Source organism: Equus asinus, chromosome 9 (assembly GCF_041296235.1).
Source record: "Equus asinus isolate D_3611 breed Donkey chromosome 9, EquAss-T2T_v2, whole genome shotgun sequence".
Classification (NCBI taxonomy): Eukaryota; Metazoa; Chordata; class Mammalia; order Perissodactyla; family Equidae; genus Equus; species Equus asinus.
This window is the reverse complement of record NC_091798.1, coordinates 11951273-11965641: the sequence shown is the minus strand read 5'-3', so window position 1 is coordinate 11965641 and position 14369 is coordinate 11951273. Positions and strand designations below refer to the sequence as shown.

Here is a 14369-nt window from a genome sequence, read left to right as displayed (position 1 = left end):
CTCCCCGCCTCCCGGCAGCCAGGGGCCAGGCCTGTGACAATGCCTGATCTAGTGGTTGCCCCTGCCCAGAGCTTTGGATCTTCAAGGAGTGCCCCAAAGACTGCGGTAGGCCAGAAAAATCCCCCAAATGATATCCTCATCATAACCCCCAGAACCTGTGAATGTTACTTATTCTTGCAGATGTCCTTAAATTCAGGATTTTGAGATGAGATTATCCTGGATTATCTGGGTGGGCCCCAAAGCAATTCCAGGTATCCTCATAGGAAGAATTCACATGCAGAGAAGAGGAGACAGCAAAGTAACCATGGAGGCAGAGACTGGACGGGTGCAGCCACAAGCCAAGGAGTGCTGGCAACACCAGAAGCTAGGAGAGGCGAGGAACAAGTTCTCCCCTGGCTCCTCCACGGGGAGTGTGGTCCCACTGACACCTTGATTTCAGCCCAGTGATACTGACTTGGACTTCTGGCCTCCAGAACTGTGAGAAAATTAATTTCTGTTGTCTTAAGCCACCCAATTTGTGCCAATTTGTTACAGAAGCCATAGGTATCTAGTACAGACACCAAGAGAACTCAGAACTCTTTCGTGGCATTGGGCCCCAACCAGCCAGAGCCTCCATGGGCCCGTGTACACAGTTCTGGGATCAGACTGCTTTGGTGATATGCCCTTGTTTGTGGTTCTGATGGCTGTGCCTCTCCCTGGATCTTCAGCTTCTCCATAAATTCCAGGAGCTCCCTTTGAACGTCCCTCCAAAATCTGCCATCTCTGACTTTAGTTAGCCGTAGGGATTTCTGTCACTTGCCATCATAGGTAAGAACTCCCACATGGCAGGGCTCTTGTGAGGAGTAGGGACAAGCCATGTTTAGGCCAAGCATAGTGCCTGTCACCCAGCAGACACACAATATGTCAGAGTTCACAGACCAATGGTCTGCATTTCAGACTTTTTTTTCCCTAAAGTTAAATTTGTTACCAACATTTACAAGTCAGGAGATTTTACATAAGAGACTGAATTTCTAGCTTCTGTTGAAAAAATCAGAAGATTTTGCAACACCAGACCCCATATTCTCATGGCAACAATTGGCTGGCCCTTTTAGACATGCATGGTATAATTTGCCACAGTCCCAACCAGGCCCTTTTGTCGTTCACCCAGCCCCATCCTCTCATTTTATTAATTGTTCAGTACCTCTGTGCATCTGAGTTTGAAATCTTTGTTACACTTAGAAGTCTTTCTTCCATCAGACAAAGGCAGGGTGCAGACCCACACTAGGACAGGCAAGGCCCAGGCTGGGAGGTCTCTGCCCATATGCTCAGTCTCCCCAGATATCCTATCTTCTCCCCTCTAGCTAGCCAAAAAATGTCTCCTCCTTTATGAAGCCATCCTGCCCCTTCCTTCACACCACATGTGTCCCCACCCCCTCCTATCCAGGCTTGCCTAGTATACAATTCATATCAGTTTTCTGGATAGACTTTTCACATAAAGTCTTCGCATGCTTAAATTACTGGGAGAGACATTTGCATTGAGGTGGCACAGAAGCAGCCAGTCAATAACATTTGGAGAAGTGAGGAACAGAATAGGAGGGTGGATAAGAAAGGAGAGAGGGAGGGAGGGGACTAACGGAGGCTCCTACTCTGAACCAGGCACTATCCAATGAGTTCCTCCAAGCTGGTGCGTCCAATAACCTCACAAGACATACATTGTCACTGGCCTCATTTTTTCAGATAACTGAGACTCAGAAACACAGTGACCCAGGATTTGAACTCAGATGTGTCTGGGATTCAGGCCTCAGCACAGAGCACTGCTTCGTGTCTGCTCCTTAGGTGTGGGGCAGATTTCTCCCTCGGCAGGGTGTAATTTTTCGATTAGTGACTTGCCCGGAACTCTTGATTCATTCACACATTTTCCATTCATTCCCTCCCTCCCCCATTCATTCCCACATTCACTCTGGACGCCTAATTCCCTGGTCCACGGCCCCTCCCTCCTTTCCCATCCCCTCCCTTTTCCTTTACTGAGAAGTGGCAGCACTGGCAGGGAGATTGGGAGGCACCTGGCCCGGTGCAGACCTTCCTCCAGCCTGCAGCCCACACCAGCTTCTGGGCATGTGCCCTGAGGGCTGGGCAGGGCCCTCTGTTCCCTCTCTTCCCTGCCCTGACACCAAACCCCCAGGAAATGGCCTTCAGAGCCAATCCCAGAAGCCCCCCAACTCATCACTGCTCTTCAGAGCAGTTTCTTGGAAGAATTCATTGGGTTTCCCAGAAAACGCTTCTGGTTGTCTTCTCTTTCCATGACTGTTATTCGTTACTTTCAATGTGCCATAATTCGTTCAATGGGCAGTCCTTGAGCATCTGCATTTGACATTTGAAACGTTTCCCCCAGGTAAAGCCGAAGAGGCCAGTAGGTGCAGGGGGCATGTGCAGGACCATCGAGACAACGCAAATGGCCATTGGCAGAGTCCCCATGTGGGAGCAAGAGACTTGAGATCTGGTCTCTCCTCCAACTGGCTTGGGCAGCTCCCTTTCCTTTTCTGGTCTTGAGTTTCCCATGGAAGAGGCAGTATCTCATGGCAACTAAACGCCTGCGTGTTGGAATCAGACCCCGAGTTCAGATCTCAGTCCTAGCTGTGTCACTTGGGGGAAGTAACTTAACCACTGTGAGCCTCAGTCTCGTCTTCTATAAGATGGGGATAATAATATTATTTGCCGCCTAGAGTTGAAATAATACAGTGAGCCAATTCCTGCAAAGCACTCGCACTGTGCCCGTTACTCAGTCATTTCTTGAAATATCTTAGCTGCGGATGATAATAATAATAATGAAATTGCTTAAAAAAGAAATAACAGGCCCAAAATGGTCCCCGTGACAGCAAACCAAGACGTAATTACATTTTCAGGCCCTCCCAGGTAAGTGACCTTTAAACAGTCAATCTGAAGTTTCCTGAGTTTCACTAGGGAGATGATCCGCATGATAAAACCCACGCCATTCCTCCCCCACCAAAAAAGAAGAGGTCTAGGCCCGAAATAACCTTTTCTTTTCTCTTGCTAATGACTTCCTCGCCCCACCCTCCTCCCTATAAAAACCTTCCATTCCCTACAGCCCCAGCCCCTCGGAGGACCTCCCTGCTTGCTAAAGGAGATGCTGCCCCATTCATGAATAGCCTCAGGAAGCCAAGCAGATCTTCAAACTGACTCAGCTGAATCTTGTGCTTTAACAATATGCAGGAGAAGGAGTGCAGATCGCAGGAAATCCCTGAGTGCCAGCCTGGGTAGACGTGGAGCTACCTTTGATATTTCAAGAAGTTTCATGGGACTCCCACATCCACTTGCCCACAGTAAAGCCACAAAAGATAACAAGAAGGGCGACTTTCTTTGCTTTTGGCTGAAATTACGTTAATTCCCTGGAGTAAACTAAAAGATGCTGGAGTTAAATGGACCTGCCCTCAGAGCCCTGGCAGGGTGTGCGACCTTGAACAAGGAGAGTAACGTCCAGACAGAGAGACTGACAGCACCCCGACCTTGCAGGCAGTCACGAGGATGAAATGAGATAATGCACGGAAAGCAGCAAGCCCGGGATCTGGCACCGAGGAGACCCTCAGTCTGCGACGGCCACTCCAACTAATATCCTTCCTCAGCCTCCCTGGGCCTCAGTGTCTTCACTGGTAAAATGAAAATCGTATCACCTGCTTTACTCATTCAGCAAATATTTACTGAGCCAAAGACTGTGAATACAAAAATGTATTCACCAGACCAAGTTCATGGCCTCTCAGAACCCATAGTTTGAAGCTGCTCATTATTCATCCAGTCAACAAATATTTCTACTAAACATTTAGTATGTAGCAGGCTGCACAACAGGCATTAGAGACACAATGGCCAGTAAAACAGCTTCAATCCCCAACTACCAGAGAATTACAGCCCGGAGAAGAGGTAATAAGATGCCTCGCATAGAATAGGTGCTCAGTCAATAAAAGTTATCTGGCTGCTAATCAGAAGCTGTATATGTGTAACTTTGGGAAAGTTAGCTCATAAAAATGTGAAAAGCTGGGCCAGCTCCAGTGGCCGAGGGCTTAAGTTTGGCGCACTCTGCTTGGACAGCCAGAGTTCAGTTCCCAGGTGCCGACCTACACCACGTGTCCATCAGCAGCCATGCTGTGGTGGCGACTCACATATGAAATAGAGGAAGACTGGCAGCAGGTGTTAGCTCAGGGCGAATCTTCCTCAGGAAAAAAAAAAGTGAAAAATTAATGATTTCTTAACACACAAAATTTGTTTGGTAGATGGAGCTTTTAATATATGACGAAGTCCAAAGAAAATGAAATATTTAAGTATACCCTTAATAAAACATGTATAGGATCTGTATGCTGAAAATTACAAAATGCTGATAAAAGAAAACAAAGAAGACCTAAATAAAAGGAGGAGCACACCGTGTTCATGGATTGGAAGATGCAACATAGCAACGATGTCAGTCCTCCCCAAAGTGGTCCACAGGTTTAGTGCAATTCCTATCAAAATCCCAGCCAGCAAGGGTTTTGTAGACACAGACAAGCTTATTGGAAAGTTTATATGGAAAGGAATAGGCCCTAGAAGGGCTGCAACAATCTTGACAAAGAAGAACACAGGAGGAGAAATCACCTCACTCACTGTGAAGGCTTCCTGTGGAACTACGGGAACGGAGACCTTGCAGCATCGGGCAGACAGGCTGATGAGCCAGAGCAGAGAACCCAGAAATACATCCACACAAATACGCTCAACTGATTTTTGACAAACGTGCAAAAGCAATTCAAAGGAGGAAGGACAGCATTCCAACACATGCGGCTGGGGCAAGCGGACATCACAGGCAAAAAGAATGAACCTCACTCCAAACCTCACAGCTTACATAAAAATTAACCCCAAAGAGATCGTGGACCGGATTGTAAAGCATAAAACTACAAAACCTTAAAAAACAGCAGAAGATCTTCTGTTTCTAGGGCTAGGAGAAGAGTTCTTAGACTGAAAAAAAGAAATAAGACAGTAAAAATAAAAAAGAAATAAAAGAAATAAGACAATAAAAGAAAAAATTGATAAGTTGGACCTCATCAAAATCAAAAACTTTTTCTCTGCTAAAGTCCACAGGAAGAGAATGAAGGGACAAGCTCCAGACTGAGAGAAAATATTTGCAAATCATACGCCCCAAAAAGGAGATATAAAGGACTCTCAAAAGTCAACTGTAAAAAAACCAATCCAATTAGAAAATGGGCAAAAGCTACGAATAGACATTTCCCTGAAGAGGTGGTACAGGAGGCAATCAAGCACGTGAAAAGATATTCGACATCACTGGCTGTCAGGGAAATGCAAGTTAAACCACAATGAGTTCTCACCATACACCGACCAAAAGCCTAAAATAAGAAATGATGAAAACACCAAATGCTGGTGAGGATGAGGAGAAACCAAGTCACTCAGACATTGCTGATGGGAATGTAAAATGGTGCAGCCATTCTGGAAAACAGCTTGACAGTTTCTGACAACCCTATCATGCAATTAGCACATAACCCAGCAATTGCCCTCTTAGGCATCCCAGAGAAATGAAAACCTACGTTGACACAAAAACCTATACAAGAATGTCCATATCAGCTTTACGCATCAGAGCCAAAAACGGGAAAGAGCCAGATGCCCTTCAGGGGGTGAATGATTAAACAAACTGTGCTACTTACATGCCATGGGATACTATGCAGCAATAAAGAGCAAGAAGCTACTGATGCGTGTGACAATCTGGAGGAATCTCCAGGGGATTATGCTGAGTTCTAAAAAAGCCAGTCTCCAAAGATCACACACTATTTGATTCCATTGATATGCCATTTGTGAGAAGATAACAGTTTAGAAATGGAGAACAGATTAGTGGTTGCCAGGAGTTAGGGACAGTGGGGGAGGGGGCGGAGGGAGGGCAGCAGGCGTCAATGGGCAACACAAGGAGCCTCTGGTTTGGGAATTCTATATCCTGACTGTAGTGGTGGACACATAAACCTACCCACATGATAGAACTATTTAGAATTAAATACACACACAAATGAGTACAACTGAAACCGGAGAGATGCGAGGAAGATTGACGATTGTATCAATGGCAGTGTCCTGGGTGTGATATCGTACTACAGGTGATGCGAGATGTTACCATCGGGGAAACTGGGTATAGGGTACACTGGGTCTGCTCTATTATTTCTTACTACTACATGTAAATCTACAATTATCTCAATGAAAATTTCAATTAAAATAACTTTTATCATTTTGTATTTAAAAACTCGCATTTTATTAAAAACTTGAATAGATGGAAGGAAAAAGATCAGAAAAATCATCACCCTGAAATATAATCTTTTGTTGCATTTCTTTCTGGTCTTTGTATTTTTATATTTATATGAAGAAAACCTGAGGGATGGGGCTAAAAATCAGGGTGGTGACAAAGTGGGGGCCTCACTGTCCCCCACCTTCTGTGACATCAGAACACATGGCCTGAGGGATGCCTGGTGACCAGAGGCAGGGAGAGGCGAGGGTGCCCATCTGCCTGTCAAGTGGGGGCACCTTGTTACCCGCAGGCAGCCTGACCAAGGCCATGGCGATCCGACAAGTGGGCAGCAGGGGGCGAGTGGCTGCCGAGCTGTTGGAACAGAGAAGGGGCAGCCACCGTGAGGACAAGAGGCAGGTGAGGTCAGACCAGGTGCAGGCTGTGGTCCTCCCGTCTGGGCTCCCTCTGCCACTCCAGACAGACAGTAAGACATTCAGTCGGGGATGGGACTTCAGCCCGACTGTCCCTGGAGCCCGCCCTGTGGGACACAGCACAGGGCTCGGGCGCTTCTCCCAAAGCCGGCACGGACGCTATTTCATCCTTGGCTCTGCAGCAGAAGGTGCGCTCCGGGAGCGCTGGGCGTGTTGTTGGTTTCCTGCTATTTCCCTAGTGCCTAGAATAGTGCTCAGGGCATAATAGGTCCTGAATGAATGAATGAATGAATGAATGAACAAGCTGAAATAAACAGGATAACACACCCAAATTGTCGAGCTCCTAGAGCATTTGTTCTCAGGACTGAAATTCAAACCTCACATGGGATTCTGTCAAAGTGGAAAACAGTAACCGTTTCTGTGCACAGCCGGCGCCTCCACCTTCTCTTTCCTGACGTACAACATTCCTGAGAGGCAGCTGTTGTCAATCTCATTCACAGATGGGTAAACAGAGGCTCAGAAAGGTAAAAAGGCCACATAGCCGGGACATCCCTCTATTTGAAACCAGGTCCATCTGACTCCAGACACTTTGCAAGAACACCCTGCACTCCGCAGACTCCCAGGTGGAGAAACGACGGAGGGATGGATGTGAAAGAAGGCTGGGCAGGTCAGCAGGGTCACCCCTGGAAGGGGATGGCTTTTATTCTGAGGGTAACAAGAAGCCGTTGAGGGGTTTTCAGCAGAGCAATGGATGACTGATCTATACGTGTTTTCAAAAGATTTGTTCGCTCGTTCATTTAATATACACGTGCCAAGTGCCTCCTTTATGCTGGACCTCATAGCAAGAGGGGCTCCCAGCGTGCCACAGCTCTTCCCAAAGCATTCCACAACCCCAAACCCCAGGAATGCTCCTTTTAGAAAAATCACAAAAAGAGTTCTGCGGTTGGGGGACACTTAGACCCTCGCCGCCTCTTGGAGGTTTATACTGCTCACTCCCATAATGAAGGTTCTGAGAAGTCGTGCAGCAAGGAAATCCGCTTAACTTTGTTTACCACAGCACTTCCCAATTCGATTCGACCACAGAGTCCCATCTTTCCTTTTGAAAGAACTTTCAGCATATTTTAAAATCCATTTTACAGATGAAGAAACTGAGGCTCAGAGGGAAGAAATGATTTGGCTCAGGCCCCAAGACAGCGCAAAGGAAAAAGATGAAAACTTAATCTTAGTCCCTGCTCCCCCTTTGCCTCCCCAGAGGCCAAAATAGAAACCTAGCAGTGAGCATGGTGGTGAAGAAATCAACCTGTAAAGCACATGGGCAGAGGAGTGGGTGAAAAGAGAAGAGCATGCAGACCACAGAATACTCATGCGCCTTGTAAAGAAGGGGATGGTTCTGTGCGTCTTACAGGAAAAGATTCCCAGGGAACATTGCTGAGAAAGGGAAAAGCGCCCTCCTCTTAGGTGGACAGTGCACTCACTTTCACACCAGGTGGGAACACCTGGGCAGTAGCCACCCAGATCAAGCTATTGAACATTTCCAGTCCGTGAGGGGCTCCTTCAGGGCCCCTCCCAGGCGGCACACACCCCTCCAACCACGATTCTGATTTCTGTCATCTTGGATGAGTTTTACGTGCTCTTGAATTTCATGGAGCAGAATGGACAGTGTGCACGTTTGTCTGCCTTCTTTCACTCAGCAGTGTCTCTGTGAGGCTCAGCCACGTGGTTGCTGGGTAATCTATTTCTTTTTAAAGTTAATAACAATAGAGTTGCTGGTATATATCAAGAAAGCGGTCTGGGGAGAGGCAGAGTATATACAGCTTTTATCTTTGTTGTGGTCGCAGCTCTAAATCTTGCTTTACAAACTCGGGTATGTAAGAAACATATGATTTCAAGTCAAATTAAATCTGGCTCAGCCCACATCTGGTGCGTTTGGGGAAAATTCAATGTCACTCAACACTGTGTCCATCTTAATCCTCTATCCACTTTTGCTTGCCCCTGACGCTGTCACCGTCCCAATGCACACTGTCAGAAGCAGGTGCATCTGAACCCCCGTGCCTGCCCAGGCACGTCATGGAGCACCACTGGAGTAGGTGCCAGGCCCTTCCCAGATTCAGACTCCCCCTCTCTCTTCTCCCATCTCTCCAGAGGCACTCACCTGTCTCCCTCCTGGTCCTGGGACCTCCATCAGAATCTCCTAAATGATCTTGCACCGTCCCAAGTACCAGTGAGCCATGGTGTCTTCATGCAGCCCCTTTGCTCCATCAAACTCTGTGAGGCTGGGGATGTAATGTACAGCACAGTGACCATCGTTAATAATACCATATCGGATATTTAGAAGTTGCTAAGAGAGTAGAAACAACCCAAAAGTCCGTCAACAGGTGAAGACATTAATTGTTCTGTATTCATACAATATAATATTACTCATCAATAACATTGAACACAAAAGCCATGGAGGCATCTCAGCAGCATTATGCTGAGCAAAAGCAGCTAATCACAAAAAAAGCCATGCTCTGCAGCTCCGTTTATATGAGGCCACAGAACAGGCACAACTCCGCCGCAGTGACAGAGGGCAGGTTAGCGGTCCCCTCTGGCAGGGTCCAGGAAGGAGGGACGTGATCGCAGAGGCCGTAAGGGAACTTTCTAGGATGATGGCAATGTCTATATCTTGATTGGGGTGGTAGTCCACAGGCATAGACATTTGTAAAATGCAAACTGTACATTTAAAATGTGTGTGTTTTATTGCTCATAAATTACACCACAATAAAATCGATCCCTTTTAAAGATCATCTAAAACAAAACATTTAAAAGTGAGGCAAGGTATGAGAACAGAGGTGGGCCTTGCTTCTCAGCAGGCAGAAAGGAGGGAAGACATCAATGAAATGCCAGTAAGTTGCCATGTTACCTATTTCTGCAATGCTTGAGGGTCTGTAGTAAGTAAGCACATGTGACCTATATAACCAGAACAAAGTTAAGTTCTGAAAAACGATCTTCTTGCAGCCCCACACCCAGCCCTCTGTGAGAGAAGTAGGGTCGCCCGTCTGCCTGCGAGGAACCCACCTCCCCCTCCTCCTCTTCTTGCCCCCAGATGCTGTTGGCGATGCTCATCTTGGTGCTGTATGTGGGCACAGGGATATCAGGTGAGCACTCTGGAATCTGAGAAAGGAGGCGCCGAGTCCACATGGAATCAGGAGAGGTATTCTGGAGATGGTTACATGCTAAGGGGGCCTCCACAGCTCGCCTTCCCCCACCCACTTGTATCCTACTGGGATGAGCAACCATGTTGATTTCAACCACTGCTCATTTGCACTTACTAAGAGGTGTGTTTGTGCCTGTTTCAGGAAGAAGTTGGGAGGTATCAGAAAGGATCAGAGAATGTAACTACCCCCAGAATCCTGTGGCTTCTCAGGTAACATATTCAGGAAGGTACTGAGGGAACATCAAGCTTGGCTGAGGAAATCTGGGAAGGCTTCCTGGAGGTGTCATTGGCCAGCTGGGTCTTGCAGAATAAGTAGGAGCTGGCCAGGTGGAGAAGGTGGGGAAGGGTACTCCAGGCTATAGGAATAGCATGTGCAAAGGCTCAGGGAACCTTTTGAAACCAGTGACAAAGAGGTCTTACGTGAAAAAGCTCAAGATGCAACTTCGGTGTCTGCCTTTCAGGGGTTTGAATACCAGACCAATGAACTCTCAGAAGAGCCGGCAAAGGTCATCAGGACCTGGTTGAAGGAGAACCTGCTTGTTTTCCTGGAGAAGCTAGAGAAAGAGGTGCGAGAGCTGGAGCAGCTGGTACAGGACCTGGAGGAGTGGCTAGATGCCTTTCTGGGAGAGGGGCACCCCGAGGCACTCTGCTCCACCTTCAAAAGTCACTTGTGAGGGGCCAGGGCTGGGACCTAGGGAGGAGGCCAAGTGAAGGCAGGACAGAGTTGCCAGGAGCTCCTCTAATGAGGGCTGAGCTGTGACACTTGAAGTTCAAGCGAGGCAAGAAAATAAAATAATTGGGATGCTAAGAACACTGTTGGTGCCACTGCTGGTTCATGAAACTGTGTCGGAAGGACCCCAGGACTGGTGCACGGGAACCAACACAGGCTTCAGAGCCAGCCCCAGGTCAGGACCCTTCTCTCCCACTTACCTGCAATGTTGTGCAAATTTTCCTAACCTCTCTGGGACAAAATTGCTTCCTTCGGGGGGCAGGCCTGTAATGTAGTGGTTAAGTTCATACGCTCCACTTCAGCAGCCCAGGGTTCACCAGTTCAGATCCCGGGCGCAGACCTGTGCACCAGTCATCAAGTCATGCTGTAGAGGCATCCCACATATAAAATAGAGGAAGGCTGACACAGGTGTTAGCTCAGGGCCAATCTTCCTCACCAAAAAAAAAAAAAAGCTTCATTCATAAAAATCAGGGACAGAAACTTTGCCCCACAGAATTACAGTGAGGATTGAACCTGTATATATAGAGTGTGTCTGGCATATAGTAGGTGCCTGATAAAGAGTTCTTTCCTTCTCACATTCCTCTTCCTTCCTCCCTGGAGCTTAACAGGAGGATACTGGTCCTGGAGTGTACAGGTGTCACGTGGCAACTCAACCCTCTGCTGTTGCTGGTAGAAGCACAGGTCGCCAAAAGCCCTGTGGAGGGCAATTCGGTGAGAGCAGTCGGATTCACAGAGGCATTTGCCCTGACCAGCAATCTGCTGCAGGGGCTCATCATATATAGATACATGCACATGCACATGCGTGAAATTACATACACGTGGGGCTACTGTTTATAATAGCGAAAAAATGGAAACAATTCCAATGATGCCAGTACGGCACTGGTACCCAAGTAACAGTACAGCCAAACAATGAGATACCACATAGTTCTGAAAGAGAACGAGGAAACTTTCCTACTCACACGGAAAAGTCTGCAAAACACGTTGTTGAATGAAAGAAATCAAAGCGTAAGAAGGGGGCGGGGATAGGAATCTGTATTTTCTTGTTGACGATGGTGATGATCTTACTGAATATGCATAAAAATTGGAAGCAGACAAAAACGGGGGGTGAAGGGAGTTGAAACTGGGCAAACGTATGAGAAGGTAAGGAGGGAAATTTTTCACTGTATTCTTTTTAGTTTTTTCAAACTATGTGAATGTTTTGCCTATTCAAATATTTTTTTTAAAGATTTTATTTTTTCCTTTTTCTCCCCAAAGCCCCCCAGCACATAGTTGTATATTCTTTGTTGTGGGTCCTTCTAGTTGTGGCATGTGGGACGCCACCTCAGCGTGACTCGATGAGCAGTGTCATGTCCGCGCCCAGGATTCGAACTGACGAAACACTGGGCCACCTGCAGCGGAGCGCGCAAACTTAACCACTTGGCCACGGGGCTGGCCCTATTCAAATATTTTTTTAAATAGAATTGTTATTTTGTTTGCAGACAAGGACTGGAATATAGTGTATACAAGCAAAAATAACACTATTTCATCACTATGTGAAATTATGAGTGACTCTTTTAAAATAGTGCCAAGAGGAAACTTCTCTCTTTTGATTTATTTTGATTAAACAATGAGAATTCTTATATTAGATTTTCCCTTTTTCCCTTCACTTCCAGGAAGCTCAGAGTTCAGTTGTCCATTATAGCAATTATATATAACTTTTTTAGGTTATTAACTTCCCTCTTTCTGTGACTTTTGTTTTCTATTTTAATGGAGTTCTCATACATGTGCCAATTATTAGAACTACCTCACATCTTTGGAAAGTCATGAGGTTGCCAATTAAACTAATCTCAGAGGACATCTGACTTATGGATAATGGTGCAATTCATTTGCCGGGAGGAATTAACCAGCTGCCATTTGGGATGGGAAAAGTCTTTGCAAGTTGCGGTCACAATTTTGCCACTTTGAATATTTGGCAGGAGGTGGAAACCAGAATCTGTTTTTTCTCATTTGTAGACATTTCAGCAAGAGTTCTAGAGGAAGGGTGCACTATTTCCTTGCATTTATACTTCCTATTACCATACAAAGTTGTAGTTATACAACCGAAATCTTGTATATGTGTGTGTGTGTGTTCTATAGTACTTTAAACGGCTCTCAGACACAATTTTGACCATACACAATTTTAGCCTAACACACACTGTAGACTCTAGCCCCTGTCTCAGTTGTAATTCTACTGTATCTGTAATTATATTATATATAATATAGTGTTGATGAAATCCATAATCGACCTATAAATCAAAATTGGGGTGAGTTTATTATGAGTCAGGTATGAGGACTATAGCCCAGGGCTTTCCTTCGCCAAGGAAGGAAGGGCAGCAAAGAAGTGGGGTGTACAGAGTAGTTATACGCCGTCTTGGGACAAAGAGCATGCATCACATTGACAGGAACATCTCTTTTACTCCTGTCATGAGATGCTGAGCTGGCACAGCAGGTGAGTGGTCAGCAGGTCAGTGGTCACAAGCTGAGCTCAGCAGGTCGGTAATTAATCCTTAGTTTCCAGGAAGAGATGCTTATCCTTAAAGAAATGCCGATATGGGGAGAAGCCACATCCCTATCTTTGGAGGCATCCTTCTTGTCTCTGGGACATTGTAAAGGGTTAAAGCAGACGTACAATGCATGCTCAACAGGCCACGTCAGGGCCTTTTGGAAAAACAAGGTCAGGCTGAATTAGTTTTACACCAAATGGCGTCCCCATATACTCCAATATATCCTATTGCTTTTCATTTCTTTATCAATAGTTACAGATATTTTTATAAAATGTACATATATATGTATATATAAATTGGCGGAAACATGCAAAAATAGAAACTAGAGCCTAGCCCCTTGAGGCATAGACGCTCCCTACACATGTGAGCAGAGCCTGTGAGCCGAGGGGTCACTGCCCTGACAGCTCTTGGACACTCTCTGGGCGCCCACACATGGGGCCTCATGCGGACAGCCCTTGCTGCTGTGGCCCCAGCCCCGACAGTGGTCCTTCTTATTGTATGGGCTTGTGAGTCATAAAGAACAGCAAGCCTCTCTGGGTGGCTCAGGCACTGAGGGTTTATTGTGGCACAGCGAGGAAGCCAGCATCTGAGGGGATGGGAGCGTCCCTAGGAGGGTGGAGGCGGGAACAGGCAGGTCTTTGAGAACCTGAGGAGCTCACCAGGTGCGCCAGGAGCCCCGTGGCACGATTCCCGGGGCTTCCCTTGAGCGCCCTGCCTTCACCTCCACTTGGCTGCTCTCGGGTCTCTGCCTCCCTTCGTGTGGCTGCCCTGTCTCTTCCGCTTCCAGTGGCTTCCTTGCCCTCACTCTGTCTATCCCTTCTTCAGCTCAGTGCTTCTGATTCTGATTCCTCAAAACTCAGATTCACTCCCACAAGGCTTCTCCCATTTTCATGACCTTCCAACTTCGGCTGACCATGTGATTCTGTCCACATTTCTCAGGCCACACTGCCGGGAGTGGGTGGGATCTGACTGACTCATCTCCTCAGCTGGAGCTTCCTGTGCCAGCCAGGCCCCATACCGGCCAGCCTTTGGACTGAGGGACCGCCACCCTCGATCCACTTAGCTGTGGCAGGAGGGAGAGTGGAGGACCAAGTGCTCCAAAACAGGGCTCCCTCACACAGCGAACAGCCTGGGTCCCTTCCGGATCAGGGGCTCTGGATCCTGTGAGATGACCCAAGTTACATTTCCCAAGGTGGTCACAAACATGGCGGAGAGAGTGATGGCAACCCTTGTTCCTCGAGCCCGAGAGTCAATA

The 14369-nt window shown here is 47.0% G+C and overlaps 1 protein-coding gene across 1 annotated transcript; it reads left to right on the top strand.

The window, feature by feature from the left end:
- The first annotated feature begins 6565 nt into the window (after positions 1-6565).
- On the top strand, positions 6566-10536 carry SMIM23 (small integral membrane protein 23). Its single transcript, XM_014850911.3, has 4 exons — positions 6566-6655; positions 9752-9803; positions 10005-10072; positions 10324-10536. Exons 1-4 carry the CDS (start codon positions 6566-6568, stop codon positions 10534-10536), a joined length of 423 nt encoding a protein of 140 aa, XP_014706397.1.
- The last annotated feature ends 3833 nt before the right edge of the window (positions 10537-14369 follow it).

Coding starts and splice junctions, on each gene's coding strand:
- SMIM23 (XM_014850911.3), top strand. CDS start 6,566: ATGGCGATCCGACAAGTGGGCAGCAGGGGGCGAGTGGCTGCCGAGCTG. Junction 6,656..9,751: donor ACCGTGAGGACAAGAGGCAG/GTGAGGTCAGAC, acceptor TCTTGCCCCCAG/ATGCTGTTGGCGATGCTCAT. Junction 10,073..10,323: donor AGAATCCTGTGGCTTCTCAG/GTAACATATTCA, acceptor TCTGCCTTTCAG/GGGTTTGAATACCAGACCAA.